The 16813-nt window shown below is 41.6% G+C and overlaps 1 protein-coding gene across 1 annotated transcript in view; it reads left to right on the forward strand.

The window, feature by feature from the left end:
- Nucleotides 1-952: 952 nt before the first annotated feature.
- Nucleotides 953-16813, forward strand: part of acacb (acetyl-CoA carboxylase beta) — a 29344-nt gene continuing 13483 nt past the window's right edge. The window contains exons 1-22 of the mRNA XM_014339367.2: nucleotides 953-1258; nucleotides 6116-6671; nucleotides 11026-11158; nucleotides 11236-11374; nucleotides 11474-11583; nucleotides 11709-11790; nucleotides 11872-11970; nucleotides 13022-13131; nucleotides 13251-13361; nucleotides 13601-13810; nucleotides 13901-14071; nucleotides 14199-14360; nucleotides 14452-14615; nucleotides 14833-14983; nucleotides 15065-15168; nucleotides 15263-15344; nucleotides 15436-15581; nucleotides 15671-15821; nucleotides 15905-16039; nucleotides 16234-16380; nucleotides 16477-16665; nucleotides 16757-16813. Coding sequence (XP_014194853.1) covers nucleotides 6136-6671; nucleotides 11026-11158; nucleotides 11236-11374; nucleotides 11474-11583; nucleotides 11709-11790; nucleotides 11872-11970; nucleotides 13022-13131; nucleotides 13251-13361; nucleotides 13601-13810; nucleotides 13901-14071; nucleotides 14199-14360; nucleotides 14452-14615; nucleotides 14833-14983; nucleotides 15065-15168; nucleotides 15263-15344; nucleotides 15436-15581; nucleotides 15671-15821; nucleotides 15905-16039; nucleotides 16234-16380; nucleotides 16477-16665; nucleotides 16757-16813 — 3189 coding nt within the window. The 5' untranslated portion in view covers nucleotides 953-1258; nucleotides 6116-6135. The remainder of the gene's footprint in view (nucleotides 1259-6115; nucleotides 6672-11025; nucleotides 11159-11235; nucleotides 11375-11473; nucleotides 11584-11708; nucleotides 11791-11871; nucleotides 11971-13021; nucleotides 13132-13250; nucleotides 13362-13600; nucleotides 13811-13900; nucleotides 14072-14198; nucleotides 14361-14451; nucleotides 14616-14832; nucleotides 14984-15064; nucleotides 15169-15262; nucleotides 15345-15435; nucleotides 15582-15670; nucleotides 15822-15904; nucleotides 16040-16233; nucleotides 16381-16476; nucleotides 16666-16756) is intronic.

The following is a 16813-nucleotide window of genomic DNA, read 5'->3' on the forward strand; positions in this document are numbered from 1 at the left end:
TCTGGAAATGACTGAGAATTTGTATGTCTAACTCATGTAATAAATAAATGATCAATTTATTTCTTTGCCCCGTTTACTCATCCCTTGTCCTCGGTTACACACTGTCTCTCCAAAAACTTCATTTAGTTAAAAAAAAAAATTGTTTCTTTGTTTCTAACCATTCAGTTGTGTACTTGCTGGTGTGTTTTCGATTATTGTCCTGCTGCATAATCCAAGTCCACCCTGAGCTTCAGGGCATGATCTGATGACCAGACATTCTCCTGCAGGCCTTTCTGGTAGAGAATAAAATTCATGGATTCCCCAATCACTGCAAGTCTTCCAGGACCTGAAGCAAAAAGCTGTTCATACTGCCACCACCACGTTTAACTGAGTGTTCTTTTTATGAGATGCTGTGTTAGTTTTACAGCAGGTTTAATGGGACTCAAAAAGTTCAGCTTTTGTCTCATCAGTCCACAAATCTCTGGGAAGGGAAGCTGTGTTTTTGTGTCCTTTTTGTTCAGAAGTGGGTTTTGCCCCGGGAGTCTCTCATCGGTGCCATTTTTGCCTAGTCTTTCTTATTATTGAATCATGATCACTGACCTTAACTGTTCTGCATGCTCTTGGAGTCAGTTTGGGAGGATGACAATTCTTGGAAGAGTTCATCATACACATAATACAGAAGTAACAGGAAATAAAAACAAAGGTGGGCATCATATCAATCAAATTCCATTAATTTGAAGAGAAAAAAAAAGGTGCTTGTTGATACATTGACTTTAATATGAGCTGAACGGTCTTAAAGTTCAAGTACACCTTTTCCCCATTGTTCATGAACTCAACAGAAGACCGAGGAACCAAACATTTTTCCGCTGATCGGAAATATAGATGCTTACTGCTTTTCTATCGAGCAGGAACATCTTGAGTATACACGATCTTTGGCGGAACCCTTAACTCTGGGAGAGACCCCCTCCCCACTCACAATCCGCTGAGCAGTGGAGGTAGTGGTAGGTGACTTTGACATTTGTAGCTGCTGGCGAGGCACTGTCTAGAATCATAAAGACCTTGGCAGCGGTAGCGTTTGGAGGGATTCTGGGGTTTGTGTCACATTAATAAGATAATGACGGATGTGTTTTAATTCATGATAAGTTCCGAGTGGTGTGGAGGTGTGGGAAATAATCAGTGGGTTTAAATCGGTTAGCCTGGTACTGTAGCTCTCTGGCTGTGTGAAACAACGCCATCAACAACCCGGGAGCAGAGCTGCCCGGTTTCTGAGTTTGTGCAGGTGAGTGAAAATGGCATGTTTTGATTTACGCGTTACCTTTAATTTAAAAGACAGTCTCGTTTTTCTCCAGACTGAACTCTGGAAAAGATCCGATCAGTGCGCTGATTTAACTTTTGTCAGGCAGAATCAGTTGTTGTGCTTGGTTCAACTTTTCTGTTCGAGTTCACAGATATTTGTATGTTTACGAGGTAAAACGTTCACGCCAGAAGTTGGACGCATTAATAACCTTTTTAAAAGTGACACTCCTAGAAAAATTGTTATGTGCTTAACTTTTAATTAGAACAGCAAGTCCTGTGAGAATAAACCTGTTCTTTAAAGAAAAGCACAAGAGAAATAAATCATTCATCTGCTATATGGTATCAGGATATATTTTTAGAAAAATACAGATAAAAAGTAAAAGTATTTCATAAATACATTGCTTCAGATCTTGTTTCTTGAGGAAAGTGACGGTTTAGCCTTTTCCCTTTTTTTTTTATGTCGGCTTTAAATTTGCTCCAAAGGATAAATTCACAAATTTTGTGCTTCTATTATACAAAATGAATGCTAATAAATCCTTATTGTTGTTTATTTAAAAAAACAAAACAAAACCAAAAAACCCAATGATATCTTTCAATGGGACAAAGAACATGTGTGTAATGTATATTCTGTATTTGGATGTGTTCAAGTGTTCCTGCTATTGATGCTGTTTTTTATGGATGTTTTTTTTCTTTCCATCCTCCTTCACCTGAACTTCCCTTCCTTTCATTCCCTCAGTGCTGACCTTTACCCCACATGAAGCAGCACATGCTCTCCATGTCAGCTGTTACAGGCAGGCTGTTTACAGGACTCTCGCTGGGAAATGTAGCCTGCAGCCAGGTCCAGCTGTCATAGATAACACACTCGTGTGTATACATAGGACTTAATCATCTAAAGTATACACGTGACTGTGTAGATCGTAATTACTTCTCTTGCTTCTGTTTGACTGAATTTACTGAATAATTTTCTTAATATATGAAAGTAAGAACTTCAGTGTTGCTGTCCTGAGAGAGTATCTGACCTCTGACCTTCAAATCAGTAACTTAAACAGTACACAGAGACAAACACTACTTAGTATTTCAGTTTTTCTTATAGTCATGATGTATTTTAATATGCTTTAAGGAGTTTATTTCTTATGGGGATTCATTAAGTTTGGACATCAAAAGAATTGTGCTTTTTCCAAGAAGGAGAAAGACAAATATTTAATAGTGATCTTTAAAAAAAAAAAAAAAAAAAGAGTCTTAAACATTAAGTATATGAACAGTTGACCAATTAAAACATAATGGCTGAAAAAAAGCAATTACTTCATTGTTTTCTAGTTGTTTTTATACAGGGAGTGCAGAATTATTAGGCAAGTTGTATTTATGAGGAATAATTTTATTATTGAACAACAACCATGTTCTCAATGAACCCAAAAAAACTCATTAATATCAAAGCTGAATGTTTTTGGAAGTAGTTTTTAGTTTTAGCTATTTTAGGGGGATATCTGTGTGTGCAGGTGACTATTACTGTGCATAATTATTAGGCAACTTAACAAAAAACAAATATATACCCATTTCAATTATTTATTTTTACCAGTGAAACCAATATAACATCTCCACATTCACAATAAAATATACATATAATGACATTCAAACATTAAAATAGGCGCCATATTAGACCTCTTCAAGGCACCTTCAAAAGCCATGCATCAGAAAGAAGAAAACAAAAAAATAAAGTCCAATCAAAATACCATAAAATAAGTTAAAATTACAAAACAGGTCGACAACAGATAAAAATAGGCATTAAGTGAATAAGACAGTTTAAAACAAGAGTGTTTGACGTGTCTAAATACGGAGAGGGAGTCAATATTCTTATCAGGAGGAAAGATTTCCAGAGCCGAGAGACAGAGACGACTAAACTCTGTTCCCCATAGTGATAAGGTGGATGACGGAACATGTAAGATGAATAGGCAGATGATGATCTAGAGTGGGGAAACATGGTGAATGGAGCAGGTCAACAAAATAAGGAGCAGACTTATGAGATCACTTGTATGCAAGAAGTAAGATTTTAAAATTTATCCTGGCTTCTATGGGCAACCAGTGAAGCTGCTGAAGAACTGGGGTAATATGAGCACTTAACGGAGTGCAAGTTATGACCCGAGCTGCAGAATTTTGAAGAAGTTGGAGTTTATGAAGGGACCTTTTAGGGAGACCAAATAGGAGGGAATTACAGTAATCAATACGGGATGTAATAAGACTATGGACAAGGATGGCAGCAGCATGGGGAGTAAGGAAGGGACGGAGTCGGTGAATATTACGTAAATGGAAGTAAGCAGACCGTGTTATGTAATTAATGTGAGACTGGAATGAAAGAGTATTATCAAGTATGACACCCAAACTCTTAACCTGAGGGGGGAAGGGTGGGAGAATTTTCAACGTTAATGGAAAAGCTGTGGGATTTGGTTAAGATAGATGGTGTACCAACAAGTAAAACTTCAGTTATTACTTACATTAAATATACATTTCTGACATTCAAAAACAAAACAAAAACAAATCAGCGACCAATATAGCCACCTTTCTTTGCAAGGACACTCAAAAGCCTGCCATCCATGGATTCTGTCAGTGTTTTGATCTGTTCACCATCAACATTGCGTGCAGCAGCAACCACAGCCTCCCAGACACTGTTCAGAGAGGTGTACTGTTTTCCCTCCTTGTAAATCTCACATTTGATGATGGACCACAGGTTCTCAATGGGGTTCAGATCAGGTGAACAAGGAGGCCATGTCATTAGTTTTTCTTCTTTTATACCCTTTCTTGCCAGCCACGCTGTGGAGTACTTGGACGCGTGTGATGGAGCATTGTCCTGCATGAAAATCATGTTTTTCTTGAAGGATGCAGACTTCTTCCTGTACCACTGCTTGAAGAAGGTGTCTTCCAGAAACTGGCAGTAGGACTGGGAGTTGAGCTTGACTCCATCCTCAACCCGAAAAGGCCCCACAAGCTCATCTTTGATGATACCAGCCCAAACCAGTACTCCACCTCCACCTTGCTGGCGTCTGAGTCGGACTGGAGCTCTCTGCCCTTTACCAATCCAGCCACGGGCCCATCCATCTGGCCCATCAAGACTCACTCTCATTTCATCAGTCCATAAAACCTTAGAAAAACCAGTCTTGAGATATTTCTTGGCCCAGTCTTGACGTTTCAGCTTGTGTGTCTTGTTCAGTGGTGGTCGTCTTTCAGCCTTTCTTACCTTGGCCATGTCTCTGAGTATTGCACACCTTGTGCTTTTGGGCACTCCAGTGATGTTGCAGCTCTGAAATATGGCCAAACTGGTGGCAAGTGGCATCTTGGCAGCTGCACGCTTGACTTTTCTCAGTTCATGGGCAGTTATTTTGCGCCTTGGTTTTTCCACACGCTTCTTGCGACCCTGTTGACTATTTTGAATGAAACGCTTGATTGTTCGATGATCACGCTTCAGAAGCTTTGCAATTTTGAGACTGCTGCATCCCTCTGCAAGATATCTCACTATTTTTGACTTTTCTGAGCCTGTCAAGTCCTTCTTTTGACCCATTTTGCCAAAGGAAAGGACGTTGCCTAATAATTATGCACACCTGATATAGGGTGTTGATGTCATTAGACCACACCCCTTCTCATTACAGAGATGCACATCACCTAATATGCTTAATTGGTAGTAGGCTTTCGAGCCTATACAGCTTGGAGTAAGACAACATGCATGAAGAGGATGATGTGGACAAAATACTCATTTGCCTAATAATTCTGCACTCCCTGTAGTCATCATTTGCCCTGAAATGCCAAGTTAAAAGAGTCTATCCCATTTTAAAAATCTAGAAATGTCCTTTTTCCATATTTCTTTGGGGTCATTTCATCTCAAATCACCTTTTACTTGACCATATTTTCCAAAAAACAATTGCAAATTCAAAATTTTGCATTATGTATCACAAACCTTTATACCCTGATAGTGGCCTTTCCTACCATTAAAGATTAGTCAGGATCTGTAATTTGGGAAAGTTACACTAAAAAAATGGGGAAAAAACCAAAAAAATAAACCATGAAAGCAGCCCTTTAAAAAAATGCAACAATGTTTCATAAGAACCGAGAATTCATCTTTCATTCCTCTTAATGAATCTTAATTGATTTGCTGCATTTATTTGCATGTTCAGAGAAGATTATATCAGTACTTGTTGTCTTTTTAATGGGTCTTAATAAATTTTATTCTTAACATGAATTATCAGACTCGTCCAGGACAAAGTGCACGTGGTTTTTGATAATTAAAATCCTGCACATATTTATCAAAATTATTATCTCAGAGTTAATAAACTCCAGCATTTACATATTTTATTTTTCATTATTGTCAAATACAGCTATAGACCATTCAGACATTGTCTTTAGTTGTCTTTTGCAGACTTAAGTTTGTTTTATTAATGTATATTCAAATATGGGACTTCACTGAAGGCTTTAATTACAGTGTGGGGCCAAACAAGGCCTGAAAGATGGGCTTTAAAAAAATCTAGGATAGGAATTCACAGGCAATTTTCATACATGTCCAAGATTTCTGGCAACTCAAAGATGGATCATGATCAAGAAATGAGATGATTTGAGATGGAATGACCCTTTTGTTTAGACCAAAACTACAGCTGCAGCTTTCAGCCACCAGGTGGTGTCTGACACTAAACTACTTTTCACATTCATAGTTCAGACTCCAGTTTTTAATGCACTTACAGAAAATCCATTCCAAGTGTCAAAAAAACAGTTGGTATACTGTTAACTTGGCTCACATTTGATGAAAAAATGTTTCTGTTCACTCAAATTAGTTTTGACATCCGCCTTATTCCTGTTGCAGTTTCAGGAGGATGTCTGTGAATGCTGGAGTTTGCACTTTGGGGATTTATTCTGTGGGTTCTGCTGCTGTGGAGGATAAATAGTAAGACCGTAACAATGCCCGTGAAAGGGGAGGAACTTCCTTCTGCAGCCGAGGAGGACGTGCCCACTGCACGCAGCCCTGATGCAGGCATGGATCCTCTGTCAACAGTTGCAGCTGCCTCACAACATGCTGAACATAACGTGCCTCAGGCTGCCAGTGCATTTGCGGGTCTTTGTGGCAGAATCGTGGACTCTGATGCTCTGCAGGGCTCCATGGAGGCAAATTCAAAACAACCAACGGTGCTGCCGACCACCCAGAAACCTTCTAAGAGCGTCCCACCAATGCTGAGCTCAGGACCTAAGGCGAGGGAGCGCCTGAAGTTTATTCTTGGAGCATCAGAGGATAACTCTTCGGACGAAGAACCTCTGGTCACGAAACCTCCAAGCGGTGCATCTCAGCCACCGACCTCCACCATCAAATCTTCCCCTCCACAGGCGCCTTCTGTAGTACCACAGCCCAGCTCAACGGTCATCAAGTAAGGGCTTTAAGTAAATGAATGTCAGCTATATAGGTTGGGGCGTGTTTTTACTGCTCTGTCATGTTATAAACAAACAAGCTGTTCACTTACACCATTTATACACTCGCACTATAATGAGGGCATAATGTAAACTGGATTGTTTTTTAGGTCTAGATCAGGGGTGGGCAATCTCAGTCCACGAGGGCCGGTGTCCCTGCAGGTTTTAGATGTGTCCTCGAACCAACACAGCAGATTTAAATGGCAAAATTAGCTCCTCAACATGTCCTGAAGTTCTCCAGAGGCCTGGTAACGAGCTAATCATGTGATTCAGGTGTGTTGACCCAAGGTGAGATCTAAAGCCTGCAGGGACACCGGCCCTCGTGGACTGAGATTGCCCACCCCTGGTCTAGAGGAACATTCCCCCAAAAAATTGGGCACACATTATCGCATCGGTAGCGCGCTGTCTCCACAAGCTGCACGAGCTGACCTGTGTTATTGTCACATGCCAAATATCTTGGCTCTATTAATGGAACAAGAGCCTCAGCCAATGACTTTGACAAGCGGTGGTGGCATTAGTCGAGGTCAGAGCACAGCAAGCGCTTTGAAATTGTCAACAAATGTTAGTTTTCTTCTTGTTCCTCTGCGATATCGGTAAATTAAGAATTACTTTCATACCAACGGGTGGTTTGTGATATCATGGAGGGTACAAGGATTCCTTCAGTGCACACAGGTAAGTAACTAGCTTGACACGAGCAGCTGAATTGACTTATGGTCTTTATTGTAGTTTAAATATTCTTCTTTTTATTATTAATTTTCTTTCTTTCTTTATTTGCTGTTTAAACAGTTTTTTATTATAACTATTTACCAAAAGCATATTCGGGTTACTCTTATACTCTATAATAAACATGGGCTTAAACTGCAGACCCTCAGCTTTAGTTTGAGGGTATTCATATGCATATTAAATGAAGGGTTTAACTGTCAAAGATGTCTAATCTGTAGCCCCCTCTCTTTTGAAATTGGAAAATGACCTCAAAAGCGTGGCCGGTGCCTGCTATTTCCTCATTTTTCATAAATGAACCAGTTAAAAGGTCAATATTTGTTTTATTTTCTATATTTTCTTTTTCCTTGGACCCACAACATGTGGTCAAAGGAACATTCAGTGCATGTAAAACATGCAAGAGAAAAGAGCGGGATCATTAAGCTACATTCTGACAAAATAAGGAGGCTCTGGTGAACTCTGCAGGTTAAACATGACACCAGTGGCGGTGGTGGAGGCTCACAGGATCCTTTCCATCCAAACCAATCAAGAAGACTCTCTAAAAGGCATCCAAGTGATACTTATTCAAGTCTACTTTCAGAAGAAGACTTGAGCAAACAGAGATGTAGAGACCCACCATAGGGTGCAAACCATACATCCACCTGGTGAATAGAAAGGTCAGATTAATCTTTGCCAAATATCTTCAGTCTCTGGATGATTATTCCTTACACAGATTAATCAATATAAATATCAGAGGGATGGGGAAAAATACGGAAGCCAGAAAAATGCAGCTCAGGAAATAGAGCAAGTCATTTTCCAATTGGAAGGTCGGTGGTTCAATCTCTGCCTCCTTTCAGCCCCTGCGTGTCGTTGGGCAAGACACTGAACCCCAAATTAGAATCTATCCATCACCACTGGAGTGTGAGTGTGAGTAATAAATAAAAGGTGTGTAAATGGGTGGCTATGAATGCCACTGAACTTCATGTTCACAGCACAGATAGGCGATGACCCAAAACATACCCTGAAGCCAACCCAGGAGTTTGAAGAGTAAACAAGCTGCAGCAAATCTCAAAGTTAGAAACCGTTTCCTGATTAATATCCAGAAGTTCTAGACATGAGATGGCCACTAGCTGACAAAGATTTTGTTAGTTTTGTTCAATTAGAAAACTGTTTTGTTTATTTTTGTTTATTTATCCATGTATTTATTGCATAAAAACAATAAATACATGGATATTTATTAGACTGGCTGTAGCTCAACAGGTAGAGGAGTCGATGCTAAATATCTTTGGTTAAGTTATTCTCTGATGCGCCCACTGGGGCGTGAATGTGTATGAACGTTAGATGGAAAACACTTGAGCCAAGAAAAACCTACTAGAGCTCCATCGGCCTGGATTTATGCGTGTTAGTGGGTATATTGTGGTTTACACGGCGAAGAAGAGAAAAGTGAGACGTTTCGAAGCGTCTTCCTATACTTTGTTGTTACTGCACTTAAAAACAAACAAACAAAATCAGTCTGCTCTTGTCGTGCGCGACCGTTTTTAGCCCTTTGATGCCCAACAATAAACATTTGCAATAATGGATTTAGTGGAGCACTGCTCGCTTTGTTTCCAAAGAGCAGCCAGCGATTTGGCTCAGGGGACTTTATTTGCAGATATGCGGCTGCACATGTGGGAGGGGAGAAGGGAGGAAGCGGACAAGAGGAAGCACTTTGTGGAAGTCTCCTTTGTTTTGGTTTTAAAAACTCTTTTTTTAATCCTAGTAGTAACACAGCGCGATGTATTCCTTCGACGGAAACGACTACCCGAGTATCAGCTTATTCCCATATCTCCAGAGGTAAGTCCGATAATGCAGAGGGCTGCTGCAGTTTTCGGTAATGTGATACTCTGGTATGTGGAAACTAAACACAGAACTACTCTGTGTTGAAACTAGTGCCGCTGCAGCACCTTTCGTAGGCTCGTTTGTGAACAGGAAGGGCCGCTGTAGTTTACGGGCTGTGCGCAGCTTGCACGCATATAAGGAAACGGTAACAATCAAGCAGTCATTATTGCCGCAAGCCTGTCACTGCGACAAGCCGCCGATTTTTCTAGTAATCCCCAAGTCGTGGTTATGATTAGATTATCACTGTTTGTGCAACGCAGTAGGCGTATCGGGTTAAACTAAACCCTCTTGTCCCGGAAAAAAAGTCAGCAAGTGGTTGATACCGAAATGGAAAGCGTTATCAGAAAGCAGCACAATAACAGACTGTATTTCCCCGAGTGAACAGGAGTGAAGTGTAAAGTTCACATATCAGCACAGGCGCACAAACTGCTGCTGCGCTGCAGCTTTACTGTGTGGCTTCACTGATGGGGCAAGGGCGTATCTCCCCGGGGGTGGTTTAAAAAGAAACAGCGAAACCCCGGACTGAACGGCACCCCGGCGGACAGATGACGATAACGATGGTATGTGCGTGAAATGTCCAAATGTTCTGGTGCTGTGCAGTCCAGTTATGTATTTCCAAACATGGGAAAAAGCTTCGCCTGTTTCTTATCGTTGCTCGGTGTGTGTGTGTGGTGGGATTCATGTGGTGTGATATCACTTAAAATAAGTACAGCTCAGTTTAACTTATTTGCATTTATTTCATATTTATCTGTAGTTGATTTATTATTGTTATGTGAAAAGTGATAACAGAGACAAACATTTCATTGTCCTTACACCACTACTGCATGGCAGTCTGTGGGCAGAGGTGGAGGATCCACGGCTGCACTTGTTCAAAATGACTCATATATATATACATATAGCGCTAAAAAGACAACGTAACTGCTAACTCTTAACTCTGATTTTTGAAGCCGGGTCTCAAAAGATTGATGATTTTGGTTTCCACTGACCCTTAAGACATTTTGTTTTCAACAAATTACACAATGTTTATTAGCCAAGATTGTCAAGAGTCTGTATTTGATTTGACTATTTATTTATTTATGAATGACTGATTATTTTGGGTCATGATTATTCTGAGCCATTACCTCCAGCTATACGTCTGCGCTGCTCTGACATGTGAGACGGTGCACTGCCAAAATCAAAACGCCAAATAAAGGGCAGTTTTTAGAAGAACGGTGCTTCATCTCTCCAGTACTGTTCCAGATTGTAGTCATCGGGGGTGTTTTCACTACTGTTCATGGGGTATAAAGGAAAAAAACATTTTAAGCACACTACATTTTAACATGTCACTGTAGGTAGGTTCTCAGTCATCCAGGCGATAGGAATTATGCTGTGTGTATATAATGAGCAGGAAATTGGACTAAAGGTAAAGTGTGCATGATTACACCATGATGACAACACATGTACATTTATTGGCTTAGCTGTGGTGAACATCTGATAAAAGGGGCCGTCAAGAGTGGTAAATTCATTGCAACATCTGCAGCTATTACTGTGTTCAGGTTACTGTTCTGAGTTTTGTGCGCAGACTCTTGGATTTAAGGGTATAAAAACTGGGCTGCTCCACAGGCTGCCCGTGCCTGTTGCAGAGAGACTGATTCTAGACTTTGGGTTTTGATTTTCAGTTTAAATTCAGTTGCTTGTTGCCTTCATGCAGTTCACTTTTTGGAGGGGTCAAGACTAACTGTGAACTTTCCAATGCAGGCCTAGCATGTCTGGTCCTCACTTGGTGAAAAAAGGACGTGAACACAGAAAGATGGATCTGCACAGGGACTTTACCGTGGCCTCTCCTGCAGAGTTTGTCACAAGATTCGGTGGCAGCCGTGTCATAGAAAAAGTAAGAACGAAACCCTTCTTGAATTTCTAATTTATCTACATTTTTCTGAGCGATATTTATGTTGGGCCCTCTTACAGGTGCTGATCGCTAATAATGGCATCGCTGCAGTCAAATGTATGCGCTCTATCCGCCGCTGGTCCTATGAAATGTTTCGCAATGAGAGGACCATCCGCTTTGTTGTCATGGTAACTCCTGAAGACTTAAAAGCTAATGCAGGTAATTGTTATCAGTCATCGCCTAAAACGTATGTGATGAACCAGTAGAAATGCTTTTCTCACTGTGAAGTTCTGAGCCTTGCTTCCTGTTTCCCTGCAGAATATATTAAAATGGCCGACCACTATGTGCCTGTACCCGGTGGCACCAACAATAACAACTATGCCAACGTGGAGCTGATAGTTGACATTGCAAAAAGGATTCAAGTGGAGGTGCTACTCACCGTTTATTTAAACAGCGGTTCTTTTTGGCACGGGCCCACCTGCTGTATTCAGTTGTTACTTTCTCTGCCTGTAAATAAACAACAGTCTGTTTCTGTGCACATTGCTCTTTACAGGCTGTCTGGGCTGGTTGGGGTCATGCATCTGAAAATCCCAAACTGCCTGAGCTCCTGAGTAAAGCGGGCATTTCATTTTTGGGTAAAAGAGCAGTTTCTTTCATTTAGTTAGAAAGCTTTGTGCTGCTTCTCATGATAAATTGACCTCTGCTGTTTCTCTCAGGGCCATCCAGTAAAGCCATGTGGGCTTTGGGGGATAAAGTGGCTTCTTCCATTGTGGCCCAGAGTGCCGACATTCCCACACTACCGTGGAGTGGATCAGGTGATGCTTTTCCTCTCTGCACTAACTCCGCCATAAACAAAGCAGCTCTAAGCAGGTGTGAGAGAGTTATCACTGTGCTCTATGCAGTCCTGTGAAAGCTATGTACAACTTTACTGCTTCAATAGGAATTAAGAGGGTAAGTAGTAGCCGGGTGATGCTAATTGAATGTGCTCGATTAACTGGTCATCAGCAGATATGAACATCTTTACAAAAGCAGAAGTTCAGCAACACAATGCTGAGGAGTAAAGAGATCAGCAATGATCTCAGAGAAGCGATTGTTGTTGCCCATAAATCTGAGAGTGGTTATAAATCAGTTTTCACACAAGTTAAAGTCCATCATTTTACAGTGATTAATCATAAGTAGAAAACATTCAAAACATTGGTCAATCTTCCCTGGAGTAGACTGAAATTTGCGCACCGGATTAAGATGTGGTTACAAACTCCACAGGCCTCAGTTGGCACGTTAAATGTTAAAGTTCTTGACAGTGGAAGTAGAAAAAGACTGAACAGGCATGGCCTGCCTGAAAGAGTTACCAGGAAAAAGCCTCTCCCCTGTGAAAAAACAAACAAAACGTGGCAGCACGGCATAGGTTTGCAGAGCTGCTACCGAACAAACGAAATGTCCTTCGGACAGACGAGACCAAAGTGGAGATGTTTGACCCTGATGCAGCGCGTTGTGATTGGTGAAATCCAAACACAGCATATCGGCATAAACACCTAATAACAACTGTAAAGCACGGTGGTGGCACAGACCTGTGCACATTGTAGTCACTCAGTCTGTCATGAACTACTTTGTATACCAGAGTCAGAGTCAAAGTCCAGACCTTAGCCGAACTGATATACTGCGGCGGGTCCTTAAAGGAAAAATGTGAACAAATGCCCACAAACCTCAAAGAACTGATTGTTAAACCCCAAAAACAGTGGGCCGCATGACTGTTACATGCATTAAACTTGTAATGTGCTATTTTGCACATGGCATAGACTCTATTATGTAGTACATACTCACTTGGGACCACTTTGTTCTTACCTAGTGTGTGTGCTTGTGCTCCAGATCTGAGACTGGACTGGGCTGAAGAGGACCAAAGAGAGGGCAATGTCATCAATGTTCCTCCAGAGGTCTACAAACAGGGCTGTGTTCACGATGTAGACGAGGGGATAGCAGTAAGCATAGTAACAAATCAACAATATTAATATCTACAAATTAATTAGTTTTAATCGAAATCTTTAGTACATACTTTCGGTTATAAGTTGTCTGGTGCGTATTTTTCTTTTCTCTTCAGGAAGCTGAGAAAATTGGTTATCCGGTTGTAATCAAGGCCTCTGAGGGTGGAGGTGGAAAGGGTATTCGGAAAGTTGAGTGCTCTGATGATTTCCCAGGTTTCTTTAGACAGGTTTGTGCAGTTACGTTTTACAAACTAATGTCTAATTTACCCAGTTTCTTTTAATTTTCTTAGCAGCCAGGATGTCCACACTCAGTTGTTAATTTGCATGGTCATAAAATAAAATGGCACAGTACTCAGTTTGATAGACTTCCAGATTACAGCTCTATACTATATAAACTGTGATTGGATAGGCTGTGATTGTCGAGGAACAAGAAGACTTTACACTTCATGTGTTATTCTGAGTGCAGGTCCAGACGGAGGTGCCCGGCTCACCCATCTTCATCATGCAGCTGGCTCAGCATGCGAGACACCTGGAGGTCCAGATACTGGGGGACATGTATGGAAATGCCATCTCTCTTTTTGGACGAGACTGCTCCATCCAGAGGAGGCACCAGAAGATAATCGAAGAGGCTCCTGCCACCATAGCTCCCGCTTCAACATTAGAGCGAATGGAGCGGGTAAGTTTATGTCCTTGTATTCTAATGCTAACACACTAAAGTCTGCTCTTAGAGACATATTGTCTCCTCGTTATTTCCTTTGTGGCCTAGTGTGCTGTGCGACTGGCCAAGATCGTAGGCTATGTGAGCGCAGGTACTGTGGAATATCTCTACTCTGAAGATGGAAGTTTCCATTTTCTGGAGCTGAATCCTCGCCTGCAGGTGGAACATCCTTGTACAGAGATGATCGCAGATGTAAACTTGCCAGCTGCTCAACTTCAGGTAAACCTCTGTTAGGAGGCTCAGACACATAATTATACCCAAGGAACAAAATGAGAAATTTGTTCTTATTGATCATACAGATGCTGATCAGATTCTCCCATCTAAATATTTGCTTAATCTCTCACAGATTGCAATGGGCATCCCACTTCACAGAATTAAGGACATACGTGTGCTTTATGGAGAAAGTCCCTGGGGTGACACCATTATTAACTTTGAGTCTCCAGATTGCGTCCCTCGTCCGAGAGGCCACGTCATAGCTGCACGGATCACCAGTGAGAACCCAGATGAGGTGGACTTCAGCTTCATTAACCAGGAAACATGACACTGTTATGTACTGTTCATGTTTTTTAAACCACTGATTCACACTCACTCACCCACAGGGGTTCAAGCCCAGTTCGGGCACCGTGCAGGAGCTGAACTTCCGCAGCAGTAAGAACGTCTGGGGTTATTTCAGTGTGGGCGCGACTGGTGGCCTACACGAATTTGCAGATTCCCAGTTTGGACACTGTTTTTCATGGGGCGAGAACCGTGAAGAAGCCATTTCGTAAGCTCCTTTATTTTATTTTAATTGTATTTTTTCCTATTATCAGCTACTTGTAGGCTGTGCGGCAAAGAGTACCACTTTACCTGATTCCAGATAAAGCGGTACTCTGTTAGAAGATGCAGCATGCTTTTGCCAGCAGTACAGTTGTCTTAAATTTGTCAGCCTTAATTGGTGTTAGATTGTTAGTGTATGTATTTGGGTTTTCTGTATTTTCCAGAAACATGGTGGTGGCTATGAAAGAGCTGTCCATCAGAGGTGACTTTCGGACGACGGTCGAATACCTCATTAAATTACTTGAAACCGAAAGCTTCAGAAACAATGACATTGATACCGGATGGCTGGATCATCTCATTGCAGAGAAAGTGCAGGTAAGAGACTGAAGACAGATATGGACCATTGAACTTGTGTATAATTCCTTTAATTCACAAAGCCACGTGTTCTTTCTGCAGGCAGAGAGACCAAATACCCTGCTTGGTGTTGTCTGTGGGGCTTTGCTTGTTGCAGATGCTATCTTCAGAAAGAGCATGTCTGACTATCTACATTCCCTGGAAAGGTCAGTAGGCACTTGTCGTTAATGTTTCACTGCAGCGCTCTTCCCGTGTCTTTATGCAATTGACTCTTATAAACATTATCTGCTGCATCTGTAGAGGTCAGGTACTGCCTGCAAACAGTCTGCTCAACTCTGTCAATGTGGACCTAATATATGAAGGAGTCAAATTCTGTCTGAAGGTATCTGTTTTGTTCCTTTCCTGCTTTGTTTTTTTTAAATTCAGCCTCTTACCTTTTTTAATGAATAGATTATCACTGCTGTTTCCTGCAGGTGGCTCGCCAGTCCCCAACAACGTATGTCGTTATTATGAATGGCTCGCACATCGAAATAGACGTCCACCGTTTGAACGATGGCGGCCTCCTGCTGTGCTACAATGGCAGCAGCCATATAACCTACATGAAGGAAGAAGTGGACAGGCAAGGCTACCACTGCGGGGTTTTTTTTTTGTTTTTTTTACTTCTGGTTTAATTGATTACTCATTACCGGCACTATTTTAACCTTTCAGGTTTCGCATCACCGTTGGCAACAAGACCTGTGTTTTTGAGAAGGAGAATGACCCCACGGTCCTACGCTCGCCCTCTGCTGGCAAACTGCTGCAATACATGGTTGAGGATGGAGATCATATTTTTGCAGGGGAAACTTATGCAGAGATTGAGGTAACAGAATATACGGTGGATAGGATTTTGTGACTTATGCCATTTGTGCCGGTTCGTTTTGCTTACTTGTCCTTATTATTCAGGTGATGAAGATGGTGATGACGTTGACTGCGCAGCAGTCTGGCTGTATCCACTTTGTCAAGCGACCGGGAGCGGTTCTGGAGCCTGGCTGTGTGGTGGCACGTATGGATCTGGATGATCCCAGCAGTATACACAGGGTGGGTTATTCCAGAGCACATCAAAATCTTCATTTCGAATTTTTTGCAAAAAATTCTAGCAATACTTTGGTGTCCTGTTTATATATTTGGTCTGTATCTATTTATTTTATTTTCTTTTACTTCAGTGTAAGTTCTTCCTGTTATTGAAATTGCTGTGAAAACTTCCCCTCATTTTCTTTCCTCTTCCTTCACAGGTGGAACTCAACACAGCGGTGCTACCGCCTCAGCAGCCACTTCCCATGGCTGGGGAGAAGCTTCACCAGGTGTTCCACAGTGTTCTTGAAAACCTGGTTAATGTCATGGATGGGTACTGCCTTGAAGAACCCTACTTTAGCACAAAGGTATATATCAGCCCTTCTGCCACTGCAGATTTCTCATTACAAGACACAAAAGCGTTTTATTGATGTATACGAGCATGTTTGCATGTAAACCTACAGCTGAAAGAGTGGGTTGCTACCCTGATGAAGACTCTAAGGGACCCCTCACTGCCGCTTTTGGAACTTCAAGAGATCATGACCAGCGTGGCTGGCCGTATTCCACCTACTGTTGAGAAAGATATCCGCAAAGTCATGGCTCAGTACGCGAGCAACATCACCTCCGTCCTCTGCCAGTTCCCCAGTCAAAGGGTAAAATGCTATGCAAAGGCTGCTTGTGAGCTTTTTAAATAAATCTCTTTTACCAGTGTGATAAGATGACGTTTGGCTTATCTGATTCCAGATTGCAAACATTTTAGACAGCCATGCAGCAACCTTGCAGAGGAAAGCTGACCGAGAG

The sequence above is a fragment of the Haplochromis burtoni genome, unplaced genomic scaffold (genome assembly GCF_018398535.1).
Source record: "Haplochromis burtoni strain Fernald_Lab_line unplaced genomic scaffold, NCSU_Asbu1 Contig_276, whole genome shotgun sequence".
NCBI lineage: Eukaryota > Metazoa > Chordata > Actinopteri > Cichliformes > Cichlidae > Haplochromis > Haplochromis burtoni.